The sequence below is a fragment of the Camellia sinensis genome, chromosome 6 (genome assembly GCF_055761805.1).
Source record: "Camellia sinensis isolate YWXY chromosome 6, ASM5576180v1, whole genome shotgun sequence".
NCBI classification, from domain to species: Eukaryota; Viridiplantae; Streptophyta; class Magnoliopsida; order Ericales; family Theaceae; genus Camellia; species Camellia sinensis.
In genome coordinates this window covers 135490947-135508070 of record NC_138966.1, presented here as the reverse complement: position 1 = coordinate 135508070, position 17124 = coordinate 135490947, and the positions used below count along the sequence as shown (strand labels likewise).

The window sequence follows — 17124 nt, the reverse complement described above, 5'->3', positions numbered from 1 at the left end:
CCTCCCACCCTTCAGTGACCTTCCCAGTGATAAAACAGAGGTACCTGCCAAAAATGAACGAAAACCGTTCCAAAACGAATGTTCGGGGGCCAAAACGCGCAGTTCGAGGTCCCGAAAATGGGCTGTTAAGCACCGAAAATGGCATTCGGCCACGAAGTGGGTTTCTCAGACCCCAGTGTCCCTCAAAAGGGAGTAGAAAGGAAGTATGCCAAAAATCAGAACAAACGGAGATGGTTAGGCGGTCCCGAACCGAGGCACACGGCCTGACGGCTCCGAAAACCGGGAACCGGACTCCGAAATGGGCAAAATGGCCTACGGCCACCAAATGTAGCCCACGGCCACTGAGAGATGGTCTGTGGGACCTCTCCCTCCCCTCAGGAAAAGAAACAAAGAAAATCGAGCCTGGTTCGCAAACCGAGGCAAAGCACAAAAGAGGGTTCGGAAGTCCGGAGGCAGGGCTCACGGCCGCAACTCTGAAACTTCTGAACGAGCACATTATACAACATCACCAAGCGCTCAATCAGTGACGTCTGAGTCTTAAGGTCGGTCAAAAATGGGGTGTCTACACCGGCTGATTTAACACTCAGCTCGGACACGTGGCAATGGCTGGTTGGTTCTCCCCGAAAAGGTGGCTGACAGGCCAGACAGAGTATGGCGAAAGGGTGTTTAACAAGTAAAGTGGCATGGTATTCTGACAAGGTACTGACATCGGGTGAAAACATCGGCTCCGGTAGGTGAGGTATCAATGATCCCGGCTAGGACGGACGACACTCGGCCTAACTGTGCCACACCTCGGCCTAGATGTGCCACACCTCGGTCTAGGTCGCACCAATCCGGAACAAGATCACTTGGGTTCAAGGATAACATCTCGACCCAAATGGTACACTTCTCGGCCTTGATGATACACCTCGACCTAGAAAATGACATCTCGGCTAATATGCCAGGACGAAGGTAGAGGTCAACCAAAGTGGTTTCAAGGTGGTTCTGGCTTTAAGGTGACCTCGACTAGACTCACCAGAAAGAACAAGACTCGACAAGTAAATTTCACATAAGTACAAACCAAGATAAAAATCTCATTCTAGTTAAGACAAGTCAAGAAAATTCACAACTGCAACTTAGCAAAACAAGATTATACAAATGCTCATGCCCGAGGCTAAGGTGAGGAATGAGGGTCACTACAGAAAGATTAAGTGTTTTTTTAACAATAAAAAGTAAAAGAATATATCAACATACAAGCGTAAATAGTTTTAAACTACAACAATATTTGGAAGGCTCACCAGTGGATGATGTCGAAGATTTTACCATTTTGAATTGGTGAAAACAAAATGAATCTATGTGACCTGTAATTTCACAGATAATCCATAATATATTAACCATTTTTATTTCTACAGTGGCTTCTGAAATAGCTTTTAGTGCAGGTAAATAGCTATTGAGCGATTACCGCAATAGACTTTCACCAAAAATGGTTGAAGTATTGATGATATCCAGAGATCATATGCATGCACTTACGAGAAGACAAAATTATAGTGAAAATGAAAGAATTCAAAGCAATTTAGATGTCATATCCTTTAGCAACACGAGTGAATTGTCTGCCTCCTCCGATGATTGATCAATAATTTTTTTTTCACTATTTCATTTCGTAATGTTCTTATTAGATTATTGAGGTATAATATAATGCAAATGATTGGTAGGCTAATAGGTGCCAACCTAATTGGGATGTACTTGACTTATAGTGATGCAATTGTTTTACTATCATCAATAATCTATATCCATTTTATTTAATGATATTAATTTTTGTAATATTTTATTTTATTTTGAAATAAAAATTATTCATTAAATAAATGTTATCTATTTAATTCAATGATTGTAATATTTCATTTCAAAATAATAAAATTACACAACTTCATATTTTTTTAGTCATAACAAAAAAAAACAAAAGTCATACATATATAGTTAAATTTAAATACTACCACCACATGAAAACATAACTAAACATCTCATTAATCTTAATTAAAATACTCTAATATGTATTTTTTTTAATTTTTTATCTCTCATAAATAATCTATATATAATGTCATTTATCGTTTATTTTTTTGCCAAAAAAAACAGCTCGTGAGACCCAGCCCGCGACCAGGGCTTGAGCCTAGGCCCTAGGCCCTAATTTGAGTAGGTCTAGGTCTAGGTCGCGCTTCTCAGTTCGTGGGCCGGCTCGGCCAGACCCGAAAGATGGTGGGAGCCCACGTGGCCAGGTGGCGGACCGGCCTAACATGAGCCTGGATGGGTTGGGCCTAAATTACACCCCTAATGGCCACCTTTAGTTTTTATTTGTAAAATATTTTTTTGAAAGAGTTATAAAATTTGAAAATTTGTTTGGTTCTATATTTTGAAAATAATTTTAGAGTTTTGGAATTTAAAATGATTTAAATTTTTTTTTCTTCTAGTTGAATAGATGGTTGTGAGATAAAAAATGATTAATTGATGTGTAGGATGTGACAGAATGGGAGATGAGAGAGAAAAATTAATCGATTAATATGTAATAGAGAGAAAAGTGATTTTAAATTTAAAAAAGAAAATTTCAACCAAACAAATTTTAATTTTTTTTCCTCCAAAATTATCTCTCTACAGACAAATCAAGCAAAGCTATTATTTAAAAATTATATATTTAAAATATAATTTAGAGTGAATTACATTAACGGTTCTTATAGTTTGAGACTTTGTATCATTTTGGTCCATTTTCAATTGTGACACATTTAATCCTGAATTTTAAATGTTATTTCAAATAAGGACAATTGAAGATACATTACTTAATTTCAAGGACAAAATTATCAATTTGATAAAATATGAACTAATTTGACAAAAATAAATGTCAAAAAAATATATTTGAATTTTTAAAATTATTTCTACCCACTAAAGATAAAAGGAAAAATCGGTCTAAGGTCCCAATCCAACTTTTAGTAATGGATTAGGTCCACAATCTGTTCTGTTGTAGTCTAAGGTCCCTCACCCCGTATCCTTATATTACACCTACCGTCTGCTTGGAAGAACTCAATCAAAGTAGTGACATTTTCGTGGCCCGGGGAAACGGAGTCGACTTCGTTGGCGAGAGGTTTCTGAGTGATTTATAAACAAAGTTGCCTCTTTATCTTCCTCCAACCTAGTTTGGAACTCTACAGATGAAAGTTTGCATCGATGAAGCTCTAAAATCTACTCAAGAAGATAGATCGCCACCGCCGGTGTCAGTCTCCTCCTTCCGCTCCCGATCTCACTTCTCTTTCCACTGTTACGCTATCTCTCACCAGGTCTCTCTCTCTCTTTCTCTTTGCTGTTGCTTATTCGAAATTTCTATTTTATATATATATATATATATATTTATGGTAGAGCCTTGATCTTAGATGCTTTTTTTATTCTCTGTACCTTTTGGTTCAACTGTTGAGATCTAAAAGCCTTGGATGTAAGTTAAAGACCATCTAGAGAGAAATCCAGTCATGATACTACAGAGAATGTAAGTTATCAGTCATGTAAGTTAAAGACCATTTCTCCAGATGTAAGTTAAAGCCTTGGATGTAACTGTTGAGATCTAGAAGCCTTGGTATAAGAATTTCTCTAGAGAGAAATTCTAAAATCCAGAGAAATTTGGTTAAAACACAAACAGAGAATCCAGAGAATTTCTCTGGAGAGAAATTTCGAAATCCATAGAAATTTTCAAAAAATTTTCTGAAGAGAAATTCTCTGGATTGAATTTTCTCCATCAACCACTTCTCCAGTCAGTCAATGCATCAGAGAAATTCTAGGAAGGATTGGGCCAGAAAAATCTGAGAAGAATTAGATCAGAGAAATTCAAAATTTCTCTGGACTCAGCCAATGCATTAGAGAAATGCTGAGAAATTTTAGGAAGAATTGGGCCAGAGAAATTCTGAGAATAATTAGACTTTCCAGAGAAATTTGGTCTGAAATTTCTTTGGACCAATTTTCTCTGGACTGAAATTTCTCTGGACCAATTTTCTCTGGACTGAAATTTCTCTAGATCAAGGTTGAGGGACCTTAGGCATTATGAAAATATTGTTGAGGGACCTTAGATATTATGAAAATATTGAATGTCCTTTATGCTATACAATCTTAATATCAGGGACCTTAAAAAAAAACCCCAAGATAAAATTATGTAAAATTGATAAATCTTTTAAATATTTATTTATTTTTACCAAATTAATTTTTATTATGTGTTTGGATGCTGATCATTTAATAGGTAGTTGTTTTTATTTTCATTAAATTAGTTTTTATTTTTTCAAAAGTCAAATATGGCGACAACTTTGATATCATTATTAAACCAATCCATTAAATCAAAAAATCCAAAACAAAAAATATTTAATATATTAAATATATCGATTACACATTAAAATCTTAACAACCACTCATTACATGATCATCATTTAAACACATAATAAAAATTAATTTGACAAAAAAAAAAGTCTAAAAGATTTATCAATTTTACATAATTTTATTTTTGGTGGGTAGTAATAATTTTTAAAAATTTAAAAATATTTTTTTGATATTTATTTTTGTCAAATTAGTTTATATTTTATCAAATTAACGATTTTGCCACTGAAATTAAGCAATGATATCTTCAATTGTTCTTATTTGAAACAAGGTTTAAAATTTAAGATCAAATGTGTCATAATTGAAAAGTTAGGGATCAAAGTGGCACAAGCCACAAACTATAGGGTTGACACCCCTGAGGTTTATGTTTATTACAGTTTCCCTTCATCTTTTGAAAATTACATCCCCTCCCTGAGATTTAAAGTTTCATTACAGATTGCTTCATGAGATTTAAAGTTTCATTACAGATTGCTCCATGAGATTTAAAGTTTCATAACAGTTCTCCCTCATCGTAATAATTATCATACATAAAATTAAGGGTTGGTTTGGGGTGTTCTAAAAAAGTACACTTTTTGTCTTTTTACGAAAAGATGTGCAGAAAAGTAGAGAGGTGATGTGATGGAAAAAAGATAAAAAAATGGATTATATAGGTTATGCCAAACCTAGCCTAAATTAACATAGGGTCAGTGTAATTTTCCAAATGTGAGAAAGAACTGTAATAAATATAAACCTTAGGAGGGTGTCAGTGTAATTTACCCTTCAAATTATGTGTACAAATTTCAAATTATGTTTACAAAATAACATAAATATATGAAATTATTATATAAATAAATATAAATTAAAATATGAGAAATATGATTTAAAATCAAATAAAATTTGGTACTAAAAAAAATTGTGCTTGGGAAGTAAGCATACAACACGGGGACCTCGACACCGGCACGGAAACAAACCATGTCCTGGGGCGATTCCTGAGAGAGTGACGATTCAAAAACCCTTTTTTGTCGATTTTCATGGCGAAATCAGACAATTCCAAGCCCAATTCCTTGAATCCACCTCCTTTCTCTGCCAAAATTCACCCTTCCAACGATGCCGATGCCGACCCCAGCTCCTATTCCCTCGAGAAATTCAGACTCTACGAGACCAAAGCGGTAAGCAATTTTCTCAATTTAATTTTTATTTTGGTCGAGAAAATCGAAATTCGAGAGCTTTCTCGATAACCAAATGGTGGGTTTTATTAATCTTGGTTTCTTTGTTTAATTTTTTGTGATTTTTTTGTTCATTATCAGTGTTTTGCTTTGTTGTCGAGAAAACGTATAGAAAATTGAGATTCGAGAGCTTTCTCAATAACCAAATAACGGGTTTTAGTACTCTTGGTTGCTTTGTTTAAATTTTGTGTTTTTTTGTTCAATTCAGGAGAGATTTACCTGTTTGTGTTTTAGTCTTCTGTTTGTTTGTGAAGAAAATGTAGGATAAGTAAAAAATCGGATGACAAAACAACATAAAACTAAATTTCTGCATTTTCTCTCATATTTTCTTCGGTTTTCTCATTAACCAAACAGAGGGTTTAATATTTTTGGCTGTTTTGTTTAAATATTTTAGAGGTTTTACCTAATTGGGAGTGATCGGAACAAGAGATTCTTCCGGGTGTTGAAGATTGACCGCATGGAACCGTCTGATCTCAACATCAGTGAAGACCCTGTGGTTTATTCACCACAGGAAGTCAAGAGCTTGCTTCAGCGGATTGCCGAAGGCAATCGGGCCACTGGTGGACTAACCTTTGTTGCAAAGGTTTATGGCATTGCTGGTCAGTTTTGGTTGCTTTAATGTTAAGTTTGGGTTCTTTAATTGATATATATATATATATATATATATTGGTGTTAAAATTAAGTTTTGGGTTGTGGGCGTTTGACTTTGGATGTTATTCTGTGCTTTAGGGTGCATTAATTTTTTGGAATCATATTACTTAATTCTGGTAACAAAGCGTCGGCAAATCGGATGCATATGTGGCCATGCAATATATAGTATAGATGAGAGCCAGTTAATTACCATTCCTCATGCTTCAGTTCAAACTGACATTGCTCATTCCAAAACTGAGCTCAGGTACTTTCTTTGTGGTCCAATTACTTTTTGTTGCTTAGTTTTCATTTATTTTTCAAAGTGATGTTTTAATTCTCTGTTCTCGGAGCCTTTTAGAGTTAATAGTCAAATGGTTAAAATTTGTGACGGTTCAAAATTTGTAGAATTGATATACCTTATCTAGAACAAAATTTAACATGGAGTTCTTGTGAAGCAAGATACTTCTCATTTTAGGTAGTTTTAGGATTTTAGTTTTTTTTGTTTTTTTTTTTATGTCCATTGATGGAGAGATTGCTTTTGTAGATGGACATCCTAGGTTGCTCTTGAAACTAGCATAATATTCTCATTTTCTTATTATATAATAATTGCATTTACTTAAGTTAGCAGATATCACATACAACTTTGAGAGTGTTGTATTGTGCGGTGTTGTTAATAATTGGTTTAGAATCTCATTTATATTTATAATTTTTTTTCTACATGTGGATTGCTTGCCTCCATGTTATAGTTTATTTAATAATTAAGCATTTGAATCATCTTGGTTTGTCTTATAAGTGATTTGCTGAAACTGCAGGTACAAGAAACTTTTATCCAGTGTAGATTTGACGAAAGATTTTTTCTATAGTTATACATATCCTATTATGCAAAGTTTGCAAAAAAATGTGCTGTCAATGGGCGAGGAAGGGATGAGATATGAGAATATTTTTGTTTGGAATGCTTTTCTAACCGAATCAATACGATCAAGATGCAATAATACTATCTGGACAATTGCTCTGGTTCATGGGCATTTTAAGCAGGTACTTCATAGTTTTTTGTTGATGTGACATTTTTTTCATCTTAGAGGCGGTGGATTTAATGGATAATTACCGAAACATAAACAGTTGTTTGTTGTTTATATGACAACTTTGCTTTGTTTTAGAGAGAAAATTCATAGGGTTAAACTATTTGATTCTTTTTGTTGATCATTCCTTTGTTATTGTGATGGGTTTTCACCTCAGATTTTGTGGATTACGTAGAAAATTATTGCAACAAAAATAGTGGTTGATTGCTCCACTTTTTTGTATATATGTATGGTGTACACACACAAAAACACATTGTTAAAATCCACCTACTCTCCACCTACTTCACCCACTTAAACCTACTCCACTAAACCTAACCCACTACACCACTACCACCTCCACTTCACCTACTCCTTACCTACTACACACTCACCCTCTTCTATATATAGGAATCATGAATCATTGTAATAGATATCAATAAACATACATCAATCAATAATATCAATCATCAATACATATTTCATTCTCTCTATTTTTTCATACATCAAATTTTACATGGTATCAGAGCGAGGTTAAGAACCTAGTAATTTCGTTTCACCGGCGGGCGGCAATCTCGCCATGGCCGCCTGCCGGACAAATCCAAATTTCCCAACAATGGGTTTCACACACACAGGATTCATAGCTCCTTTTTGCACCCAGCAGACAGCTTTGCAATTGGACCCTCTGTCCACCGTGGGTGATAGCAACACACCACACAGCTTGCAGCTGGTCACGCTACCCCCCCTATGGAGCATGGTGGGAGGCCAAACCACAGAGCAAGGAGATTGTTCGAAATTCAAAGGGAACATTCCACATTGCTGTAAGAAGGATCCAACAGTTGTGGACTTGTTGCCAGGAACTCCTTACAACCAGCAGATCGCAAATTGCTGCAAGGGGGGAGTAATTAACTCATGGGTGCAAGATCCATCCAATGCTGCGAGCTCATTCCAGATTAGTGTTGGTGGAGCTGGAACTACTAACAAAACAGTGAGGGTGCCCAAGACCTTGACCTTGAAAGCACCAGGGCCAGGTTATACTTGTGGTCCGGCAAAAGTTGGCAAACCCACCAAATTTGTTACCCAAAATGTAAGGAAAGTCACACAAGCTATGATGACTTGGAATGTTACGTGCACATATTCGCAATTTCTGGCTCAGAAAACTCCTACTTGCTGTGTTTCACTCTCATCCTTCTACAACAACACAATTGTACCCTGCCCGACATGCACCTGTGGCTGTCAAAACAACAATACTCAGCCGCCTCAAGCACCGCCTACGGCGTCGAGAGAATTTCGTGATTTCATCAATTGTTGTTTGTAGAGAGCTCCATCCAAGAGATGGACCATACCTGTGGCTACCTACCATATTCGGCAGAGCAGCAGCAGACAAGATGGGCTATATCTCCTGAGAAAACAATTTTCAAGAAGGAACAATTTTCATCCTCATCATCATGTAACCATCTCTCTCTCTCTTAAGGAGAATAAAGAAGAAAAGAGAAAACAAAACAGGAACCACACACTGTTTTGCACACGCACTCTTGTTCCCCACTCATATTTTTTTATATTTCTTTTACTCCTCCTTTTGACAAGGACACGAACCACACACTGTTTTGCACACCCATCATCTTTTTTTTTTCCCTTAGTGGTAGGACCCGCCAACACCTTTGAATCTCCCCTTTTCTTTTTTTTTATTTTTTATTACTTTAACCTTCCGAAATTTTTCTTCACCTTTATCCCACACTTCATTTTATTTATTATTATTATTCTTATTTTCAAAAAAAAAAGAAAAAAAAAAAAAAAAAACTATCATCATCTCTCCTCCGTTTGATTTCAAACTCCTTTATTTTTATTTATTTTCTCCAAACCACTTTCCTTATTTCCCCCATCTTTCATTTTTGATTTCAAATATATTTTTATTATTTCTTTCTTTATTTTTCTTTCACATTATTTTTAATCTTTTTCCAATTCCATTCATACCATATAGCTTTGCACACCAAACCATATTTTATTCATCTCAGGGATCCACCCCGATCATCATTTTACACACACAAAAAAAAAAAAAAAAAAAAAAAAAAAAAAAAAACACCAATAGCTTTGTTTTCTTTTCTGCGGCCGGCCACCAACCGACCTCACTTCTTCGCCTATTCCGCCGGTCTTTTCTTCTTGCCTCCGTCCTGGGCGGCCCTTGCCGGTGTTGCCTCCGTGTTTCCCACTCCACTGGGCATGATCACTACTCCCTGCTCCTCCACTGCAGCATATGGCGGCCCTCCAAATCGGAACATCACGGTAGCCTTCCGCTTCAGCTCCTTGTTTTCTGCCTTTAGCACACTTATCTCTGCTCGCGCATCCTTATACATGCGTTGGAGCAGAGCCAGTTGGGCGTTTAGCTGCTGCACCTCATTCGTTCTACTTTGCAGCCGGTGCGACAAGTTTGTGACCGCCGTCATGGTCTCCACACATGACTTCAAAGTATACTGATTGGCCTCAATATCAGTTTGCATCGCCATTTTTTGCTCCACAGACCGCATCGGAAAGTTCAACGGAGCAAAATCAGAGGTGTTTGGTTGAGGTTCACGGGCCACCGCACCAGTTATCTCTCTTGTTGACTCGTTGAGGTCTGGAAAGAGAGTGAGCAGACTACGGGACGACGAGGCCATTTTTTGGGCAACCGAGTATTACAGAGTGTTTCAAGATTTGCAGCTCTTAGAGACAATCTCTCAGAAAACGAATATCTCTCTCAGAAAATGAAGAGTTTTTTCAGAAGTTTTTTCACAAAGTTTTTTTGTCTTCGCTTCTGTCTCAAGCACAGCCTCCGCCTCAGTTTATAAAGACCCTGACGAAGAGGCAGACACGCGCATCATGCGCCGCTCGGCGCTCGACGACAACATGGGCGCGCTTTTTGATGGCCCGTCTTTTGATGGCACGTCTTTTTATGGATTGGGCACGCCTTTTGATAGCACGCCTTTTTGAAAGATTGGGCACACCTTTTGAGGGTGCGACTTTTTAAGGGTCCGACAAGACTCTGTAAACTGTCCCGACACTGATTCCGGTTAGCTCCTTCAGGGGTCCGACAAGACTCTGTAAACTGTCCCGACATTGATTTCGGTTAGCTCCTTCAAGGGTCCGACAAGACTCAGTAAACTGTCCCGACATTGATTCCGGTTCGCTCCTTCAAAGGGTCCGACAAGACTCTGTAAACTGTCCCGACATTGATTCCGGTTAGTTTCTACAAGGGTCCAGCAAGACTCCGTAAACTGTCACAACAACTGTCACAACAGTGTCTGTTACAACGGTCCGACATGACTCCGTAAACTGTCTTCTACATCGGTCCGACATGACCCCATAAACTGTCTTCTACATCGGTCTGACACGACCACATAGTGTCTGCTACAACGGTCCGACATGACCCCATAAACTGTCTTCTACATCGGTCTGACACCGCCATCCAGTGTCCTCTACACCGTTATGACACCACCATACAGTGTCCTCTACATGGTTATGACACCCCCATACAGTGTCCTCTACAACGTTATGACACCACCATCCAGTGTCTTCACCAATGGTCTGACACGACCATACAGTGTCTCTTATCCTCTTTTATTTTTATGTATTTTCTTGTTTTGTTACTCTCTCCAAACTCAAGTTGGTTAGTTCCTATCCCCCTTGAGTTTGCGGGGGGCTGTTAAAATCCACCTACTCTCCACCTACTTCACCCACTTAAACCTACTCCACTAAACCTAACCCACTACACCACTACCACCTCACCTAATCCACTAAACCTAACCCACTACACCACTACCACCTCCACTTCAACATTATGTTGGTCTTGAAACTTTATTTGTTTTCACTATAAAAATCTCTCTTGAGGTTTGGCCCATGTATGGAGATCTTCTTGATAGTGAGAAGTGATACTTGACCTTTATTTTAACTGATGTATCTATAGTAACTGATGTATCCTGCTTTAATGCCAAGTCCTTCACTTGCAAGCTTCAAATGTTATAGACTATAGAATACCCTTTCTGCCATGATCTCAAACGATGCCACCAACTCTTTTTTTCCCAAGAAATACAAGAATTGTAACTCATTGGTATGGGTTGAACTCTTTTCCAATCAAAGTGGGATTTCCCCCCTACAGTTTCAATATGGTTGGGACTTGGGAGGGAGAAAAATGGTCAATACAATTATTCCTTGTGGAAATGGCTAATTTGCTTCGTCAAGTGTTGTTCGTGTTTTACCTCTTGCATCCAAATTCTATTGATTGATTTTAGGGATTTTGGTATGAACAAGAAAGCGTGGTTGCTTTGGAAGAATTGTGTTGCCCTGGCCATGTTTTTGGAGATTTGGTTGGAGAGGAATACTAGATTTTTGATGATAAGTTTAATTGATGAATGGGAGATTTGGGATAAGATATGTCATATAGCTTCTTTTTGTTTTTTGATTTCATCTCCTTCTGAGGGGATTTCATTATTTTTGATCAGTAGAGATTGGTTAACAGTTTGTGTCATGTAATTTTGTTTTTGTTTTTGTTTTTTTTTGGTGTGTGTGTGTGAATTGCTTATCTTACATTTCCCTATGTACTCATTTATTTCTTATGTTTTGTTTTTGGATAAATAAGCAACTTTATTGAGTAAGCATCAAGACGATCCAAAAGAATACAAAAATGAAACCCCCAAAACGGGGAAACTCGAAACAGCTCATTTATTTCTTATGTTATTAACATAATTATCTTCGCCGATAAAAAAAATGTCTTTTCCCTGTGCAATATGCTCTCAGATAACATGTCTTTTCATAGAAGTTCTCAGTAATATGTTTTTGCTGGATGTTTTTGTCAAATATGTTCCAATTTAGCATAATGGATTGTATCCTGAAGTTCGTTAGTGAATTCTGTTGTATCTGGTGGTTACAGCATAGACTATCAGTCTTTGGGCGAGACTTCAGTGTTTCTTTGATTTCTAGGCGATCTCGGCATTTTGCAGGGACACGGTATGTGCTAGTTCAATTAACTTCAGTTTATCAAATTTTGAATTCACCTTGATGTGCACTTTATTCTTTGTTTAATAAGTGATAAGTATGAGGCCCAAAACAATGATTACAGATGCAAATGCTTTCAATTTCAACAATTAATCTCACTATTTTTGTAATAAGTAACACGATCTTTCAATTGCTTCAGTTTTTCTTTGTTAATTTAAGGGGCTAATGTGCTTCTTTGGTAGTAAATCCGCAAACATGAAGATAAAGGCTTGTAAACTTGCACACTCCATGCTAAATTTCAATAAAATATCACCTTTAAAAGAAATAAAAATAAATCCAAGTCTTTCAGTTTTATGAGATTTTAATAAATCTTCAATGAGCTTTTTAGTTTATTATTATTATTATTTAAGTCTTACCTGGAGTAGTGTTGGGAGCTATACATGTGCTAACTACATGTTTTTTCTTTTACTTCTTTGGTTATTAAACACTTTCTTCAAGAGATTCACGAGTAATTATCATATAGAGAGGTTTTGATGGGAGTGAGGATGGTGTGGCTGCTAATAAAAAAAGAAAAAAAAAATGACGTCGTGGCTGAAATTGAGGGAACATAGGAAATCTTTCTCTATATATTCATGTAGATGATTCTAGTTCTTTGCCAGATGGGATGAGGAGGGGTTGGGAGAGTCCTTGCAGAAAGAAAGAAGGAAAACATTTAAAATATTTTTTGCCCATACACTTGAGAAGGTGTCAGGTGGGACTTCTGTGAGTGCTTGCTCATTCTTGTTTGCACTTTTTAATAAATGTGGAATGCATGTATAAACTAAAAAAATGCATGCCTGGTAACTTTAAACAAATGTATGGCTGGTAATTTTGTGGGTGCAAGCAATTTTTTATTATTTAATGGTAATGTGGTGTACATGCCAAGATGGCTTGTGTGTTTTTTATTTTCTTGCATGTCTGTGTCTTGGTGTACCTTTTAAGGTGCATAATTCTGATTTACTAATGTGTTATGTGTGCAAAATATGCAACTGCTTACATTTTGTGTGTTGTGTGGGTCGGTGTGGAGTAATGGTCCCTAACAAGTGTTTCTCCTTTTTTGTACTGTGTTTTTGCACGTGTAAATATAGAATTGTGTACATCTGTCTGTTTGTATGCATTTCCATAAACATATCTTTCTTTCTGTGAAGCCAACTCTCCTTTTTCATTATGTTGCAATTTTTGGTTCTTTTTATTTTTCTTCTTGTATGCTAAGTTCAGGGAAGGATCGAAGGAGGATGAACAACAAACCAGGTCAGCCTCTCCCACTGCCCCTTCAGGAACTTTGTGTTTTGCATCGTTCTACTTCTTATCCCTCAAAAGCAGGGTTTCTGAAACTGCATTTTTTATTTTGTAGTTTTTAACCAATTTTAGCCGAGGTTTGGGCTGCTTGTGATATATATATATATATATATATATTGTTTTGTGTTGGTGGTGGTGGTAATATTGTTAGAATGCTTGATGTTGTAGTCAATTCTCCTTACTCAGCCTTGCAATGTAAAGTGATAACATCAAAGCAGAACATGGGTGGAGTTTTTTTGTTTATAACTTAATTGTTGCCATTATAAGGTTTTGTAGTTGACATAATGAATCCATTATCTTGCATGAATGCAAGACATGTATAGTTTTCCTTGATTTCCTTCTCATGTGTTTGTCAGAAGTACTATATATCAATTTGCTTGGGTATATAATGGGCAAATGTGATGATCAGTATTTATTCTTTCATGAGAAACTATGAACAGAGTTAGCTTTGTATGTTGTTTGTCACACACACAAACACACACACATATATATAGTGTGCGCGTGTTTGTTAGAAGTACTATATATCAATTTGCTTGGGTATATAATGGGCAAATGTGATAATCAGTATTTATTCTTTCATGAGAAACTATGAACAGAGTTAGCTTTGTATGTTGTTTGTCACACGCGCACACACACACACACACATATATACATATATATTATCTTAATGGTACACCAGATGAGTTATGGAAATGTATTTAGATAGTGTTTTAATACTCCCCAAAAGTCATCGTACCTGAATGCTTCAGTGCATCGAATATTTATAGTGAATCTTAATAGTTTCTAAGGCAGCTTCTCTTGAGCAACTGACTGCTTGTTACTGGTCCAGTCCAGTGCTCAGAGAGAGAGAGAGAGAGAGCAGTGTTTTAAAAGGCACGTGCCTAAGCGCGAGGCGCAATGAGGCATAGCCTTGCGCTTTGAACAGGTCGAGATGAGGCGCAGTACACAAGAGGCAACTTAGGCGCTGAGGTGAGGATTTTTTTTAGAGGCACGAGGTGTGGGTTTCATGGGCTTTACCTATTTTTCTACTCCAACTGTTGATTAAGTGCTTTTTATTTCTTTTTTGAACTACAAACTAGAAGGTTAGTTGTTTTGAACTTAAACTTGAGGTTTTTGGTGGATGTGAATGTGATACTTTATATCTTTTATTGGATGTTATATTTCTAGTTTTTAGAAGATTGAATGTTATGTTTATCAATTATTTGAAATGGTGAAGCTTGCTTTATTATTTTTGGAATTCTATATATATTTGTTATGTTGAAAGTTTGCCTATTTTATAATTTTGGTTTTCTTCTACTACTTAATGTGTACTATTTGAGCGTTGTTTTACAATTTTGGTTTTCTTCTGCTACTTGCGCTTCGCATTGGTAAGGCGCGCGCCTTGCCTTGCGCCTCACGCTTAGGGTATAGGAAACCTTATCGTCTCGGTGTGCCTAGCACCTTTTAAAACACTGAGAGAGAGGTCAAAGGCTTATTACCAAAGTGCTTATAGCATTTTTGATGTGGGATGGACTTGGTGTTAAAATCTTTTGAATGGAATGGAGAAATCAAGCGTAAAACACAATAAATTTTAGGACACTCTTGGCAGGATTTATTACCCTTCTTGTCAACTATAGAATATTCTTATGTTGTATTTCTCTTAGAAAATTTCACAAATTTTTCATTGAGGAATGAATCAATCTAACTATGATTTAATGAATTCTGTTGTTGACACTATAATTTTGGAAATTTGATGTGTGTATTGGGGAAATAGTGTGACAATTGTATGTAAATGGTTTCATTGCTTTGTTATTTGTCATGGATGCAGTTATTTGAAACGGGGGGTCAATGATCGGGGAAGAGTTGCAAATGACGTTGAAACTGAACAAATTGTTCTCGATGAAGAAGCTGGGTCTTGCAAAGGAAAAATGAGTTCTGTTGTGCAAATGCGGGGTTCAATTCCTCTCTTCTGGTCACAAGAAGCTTCAAGATTCAGCCCTAAACCTGATATAATCTGTAAGAACATTTTGTATTTTGAGTAATTTTTGTGCAAATCATTTATCAAAAAAAAAAAAAAAATGTTTTTGTGCAAATGCAGGGTTCCATTCCTATGTTTATCATTCTGTGTCTATCTTGTGGAGTAATTTGTGATGCTTGTTTTTTTCTTCAACTTCAGTACAAAGATATGATCCTACATATGAGGCAACCAAACTGCATTTTCAAGACTTGGCAAAGAGATATGGAAACCCAATTATCGTGCTTAATCTAATCAAGGTCTGTTTTCGAATTTATGGTTGAATGATTAACTGGTGCTTTCTAATTTTTTTTTTTGGCGTATGGATTTTGCCGTCTTTTTTAAATATATATATTATTTGGAACTGATTAGTTTTCATACTGGAAGGTGCCACCTAGCTTAGCTTGTAAGTGTAGTTGTTTGGTAGTCTTATCAGAGACTTGCCATCGAATCCCACGTTCGTGTCTTGTTGAGAGGGTTATGGGCAGGAGACATCTAATAAAATTTATATATTTATTTATTTATTTATTTTTTTGGGGGGGGGGGGGGGGTTCAACATCCACACCTTAGATTTTAGTTCTTTATCGTAATGGATTTTTTTACCTCTTAAGGAAGTCTGTAAGTATATTGATAGTATAGTTTAGATATGGATTTCAAGGTTGAAATTGAGAGCTTTACTACGATACATATTTAAAAGTAGTTGAATCCTTCATAATAAGGATTATTGTTGGTCAAAGATCATAATAAAATAATTATTTTCATACTCTACTCTATCTTCCCCTATGAAATCTACAAGAATAAAATAGGATTCACAAAAAAAAAAAAATCCTTTGCACCAAAAAGGAAAGTTATGCAGATAAATGTTTTAAAACATATTTAGAATATGTAAGTTATGTTATGAAGAATGGAGAATATTGTTGAGAGGAAACATATTTTCTCTTTGAGGATGCTCTGGGTTTTTAGGAGTTAATTATGTTACCTGTAACGACGACAACTGGATCTCGTCGGCGAATTTTGTTCCTCGGTGGTCGGTCTTTTGAACTGGAAAAGTCGTCGGTAGATTCGATTGGGCGTCGTAGTTTATCGATCGTCGAGCCGGGATAGGGGCTCAGACGGGCAGTAATGCTAGTTGGTCATGAAGCAAGATGGATTGTGGACAAATTGCGGGTGGCATCACGGGAACCAGAAGGTCTCCGATTTCTGGGTTGTCTTCATGGGGGCAGTCGTAGTGTAGTAGTTTGGGTTCGAGGGGAGGAAGATGGTCTTTCTTCGTTTCAAATAGTGGTGACGATGGGGAGTCGTCGGAAACAAATTTTTATTCCATTATCGGAATTTGGTGGTGGGTGGGGGGATGTGGCTTTGGTTATTGAAGGGTTTGGGTTAGGGAATAGATGGGTAAGGCGCACTGGCGGGCTGAAGGGGAAGGTGTTACCCACGTCTGGGCCAGGAGTGGTGCCAAATGGTGGTGTGGGTGGAGGAGTGAAGGCAGTTCACACGACGGTGATAGCAGACTGGTTTCGTCTATTGGGTCGATCACTGGTGGGTCAATTTTGGGAACTGG

The 17124-nt window shown here is 36.9% G+C and overlaps 1 protein-coding gene across 2 annotated transcripts in view; it reads left to right on the top strand.

Annotated features, from left to right (window-relative positions):
• Nucleotides 1-5223: 5223 nt before the first annotated feature.
• The window catches only part of ATSAC1 (Phosphoinositide phosphatase family protein), a 28152-nt gene continuing 16251 nt past the window's right edge, over nucleotides 5224-17124 (top strand). Inside the window, exons 1-8 of one of the 2 annotated variants that reach the window (XM_028267844.2) lie at nucleotides 5224-5522; nucleotides 5974-6178; nucleotides 6309-6474; nucleotides 7022-7244; nucleotides 12168-12244; nucleotides 13490-13522; nucleotides 15378-15565; nucleotides 15726-15823. In XM_028267844.2, coding sequence (XP_028123645.2) covers nucleotides 5385-5522; nucleotides 5974-6178; nucleotides 6309-6474; nucleotides 7022-7244; nucleotides 12168-12244; nucleotides 13490-13522; nucleotides 15378-15565; nucleotides 15726-15823 — 1128 coding nt within the window. In that variant the 5' untranslated portion in view covers nucleotides 5224-5384. The remainder of the gene's footprint in view (nucleotides 5523-5973; nucleotides 6179-6308; nucleotides 6475-7021; nucleotides 7245-12167; nucleotides 12245-13489; nucleotides 13523-15377; nucleotides 15566-15725; nucleotides 15824-17124) is intronic. The other variant, XM_028267845.2, reaches the window with a different exon arrangement.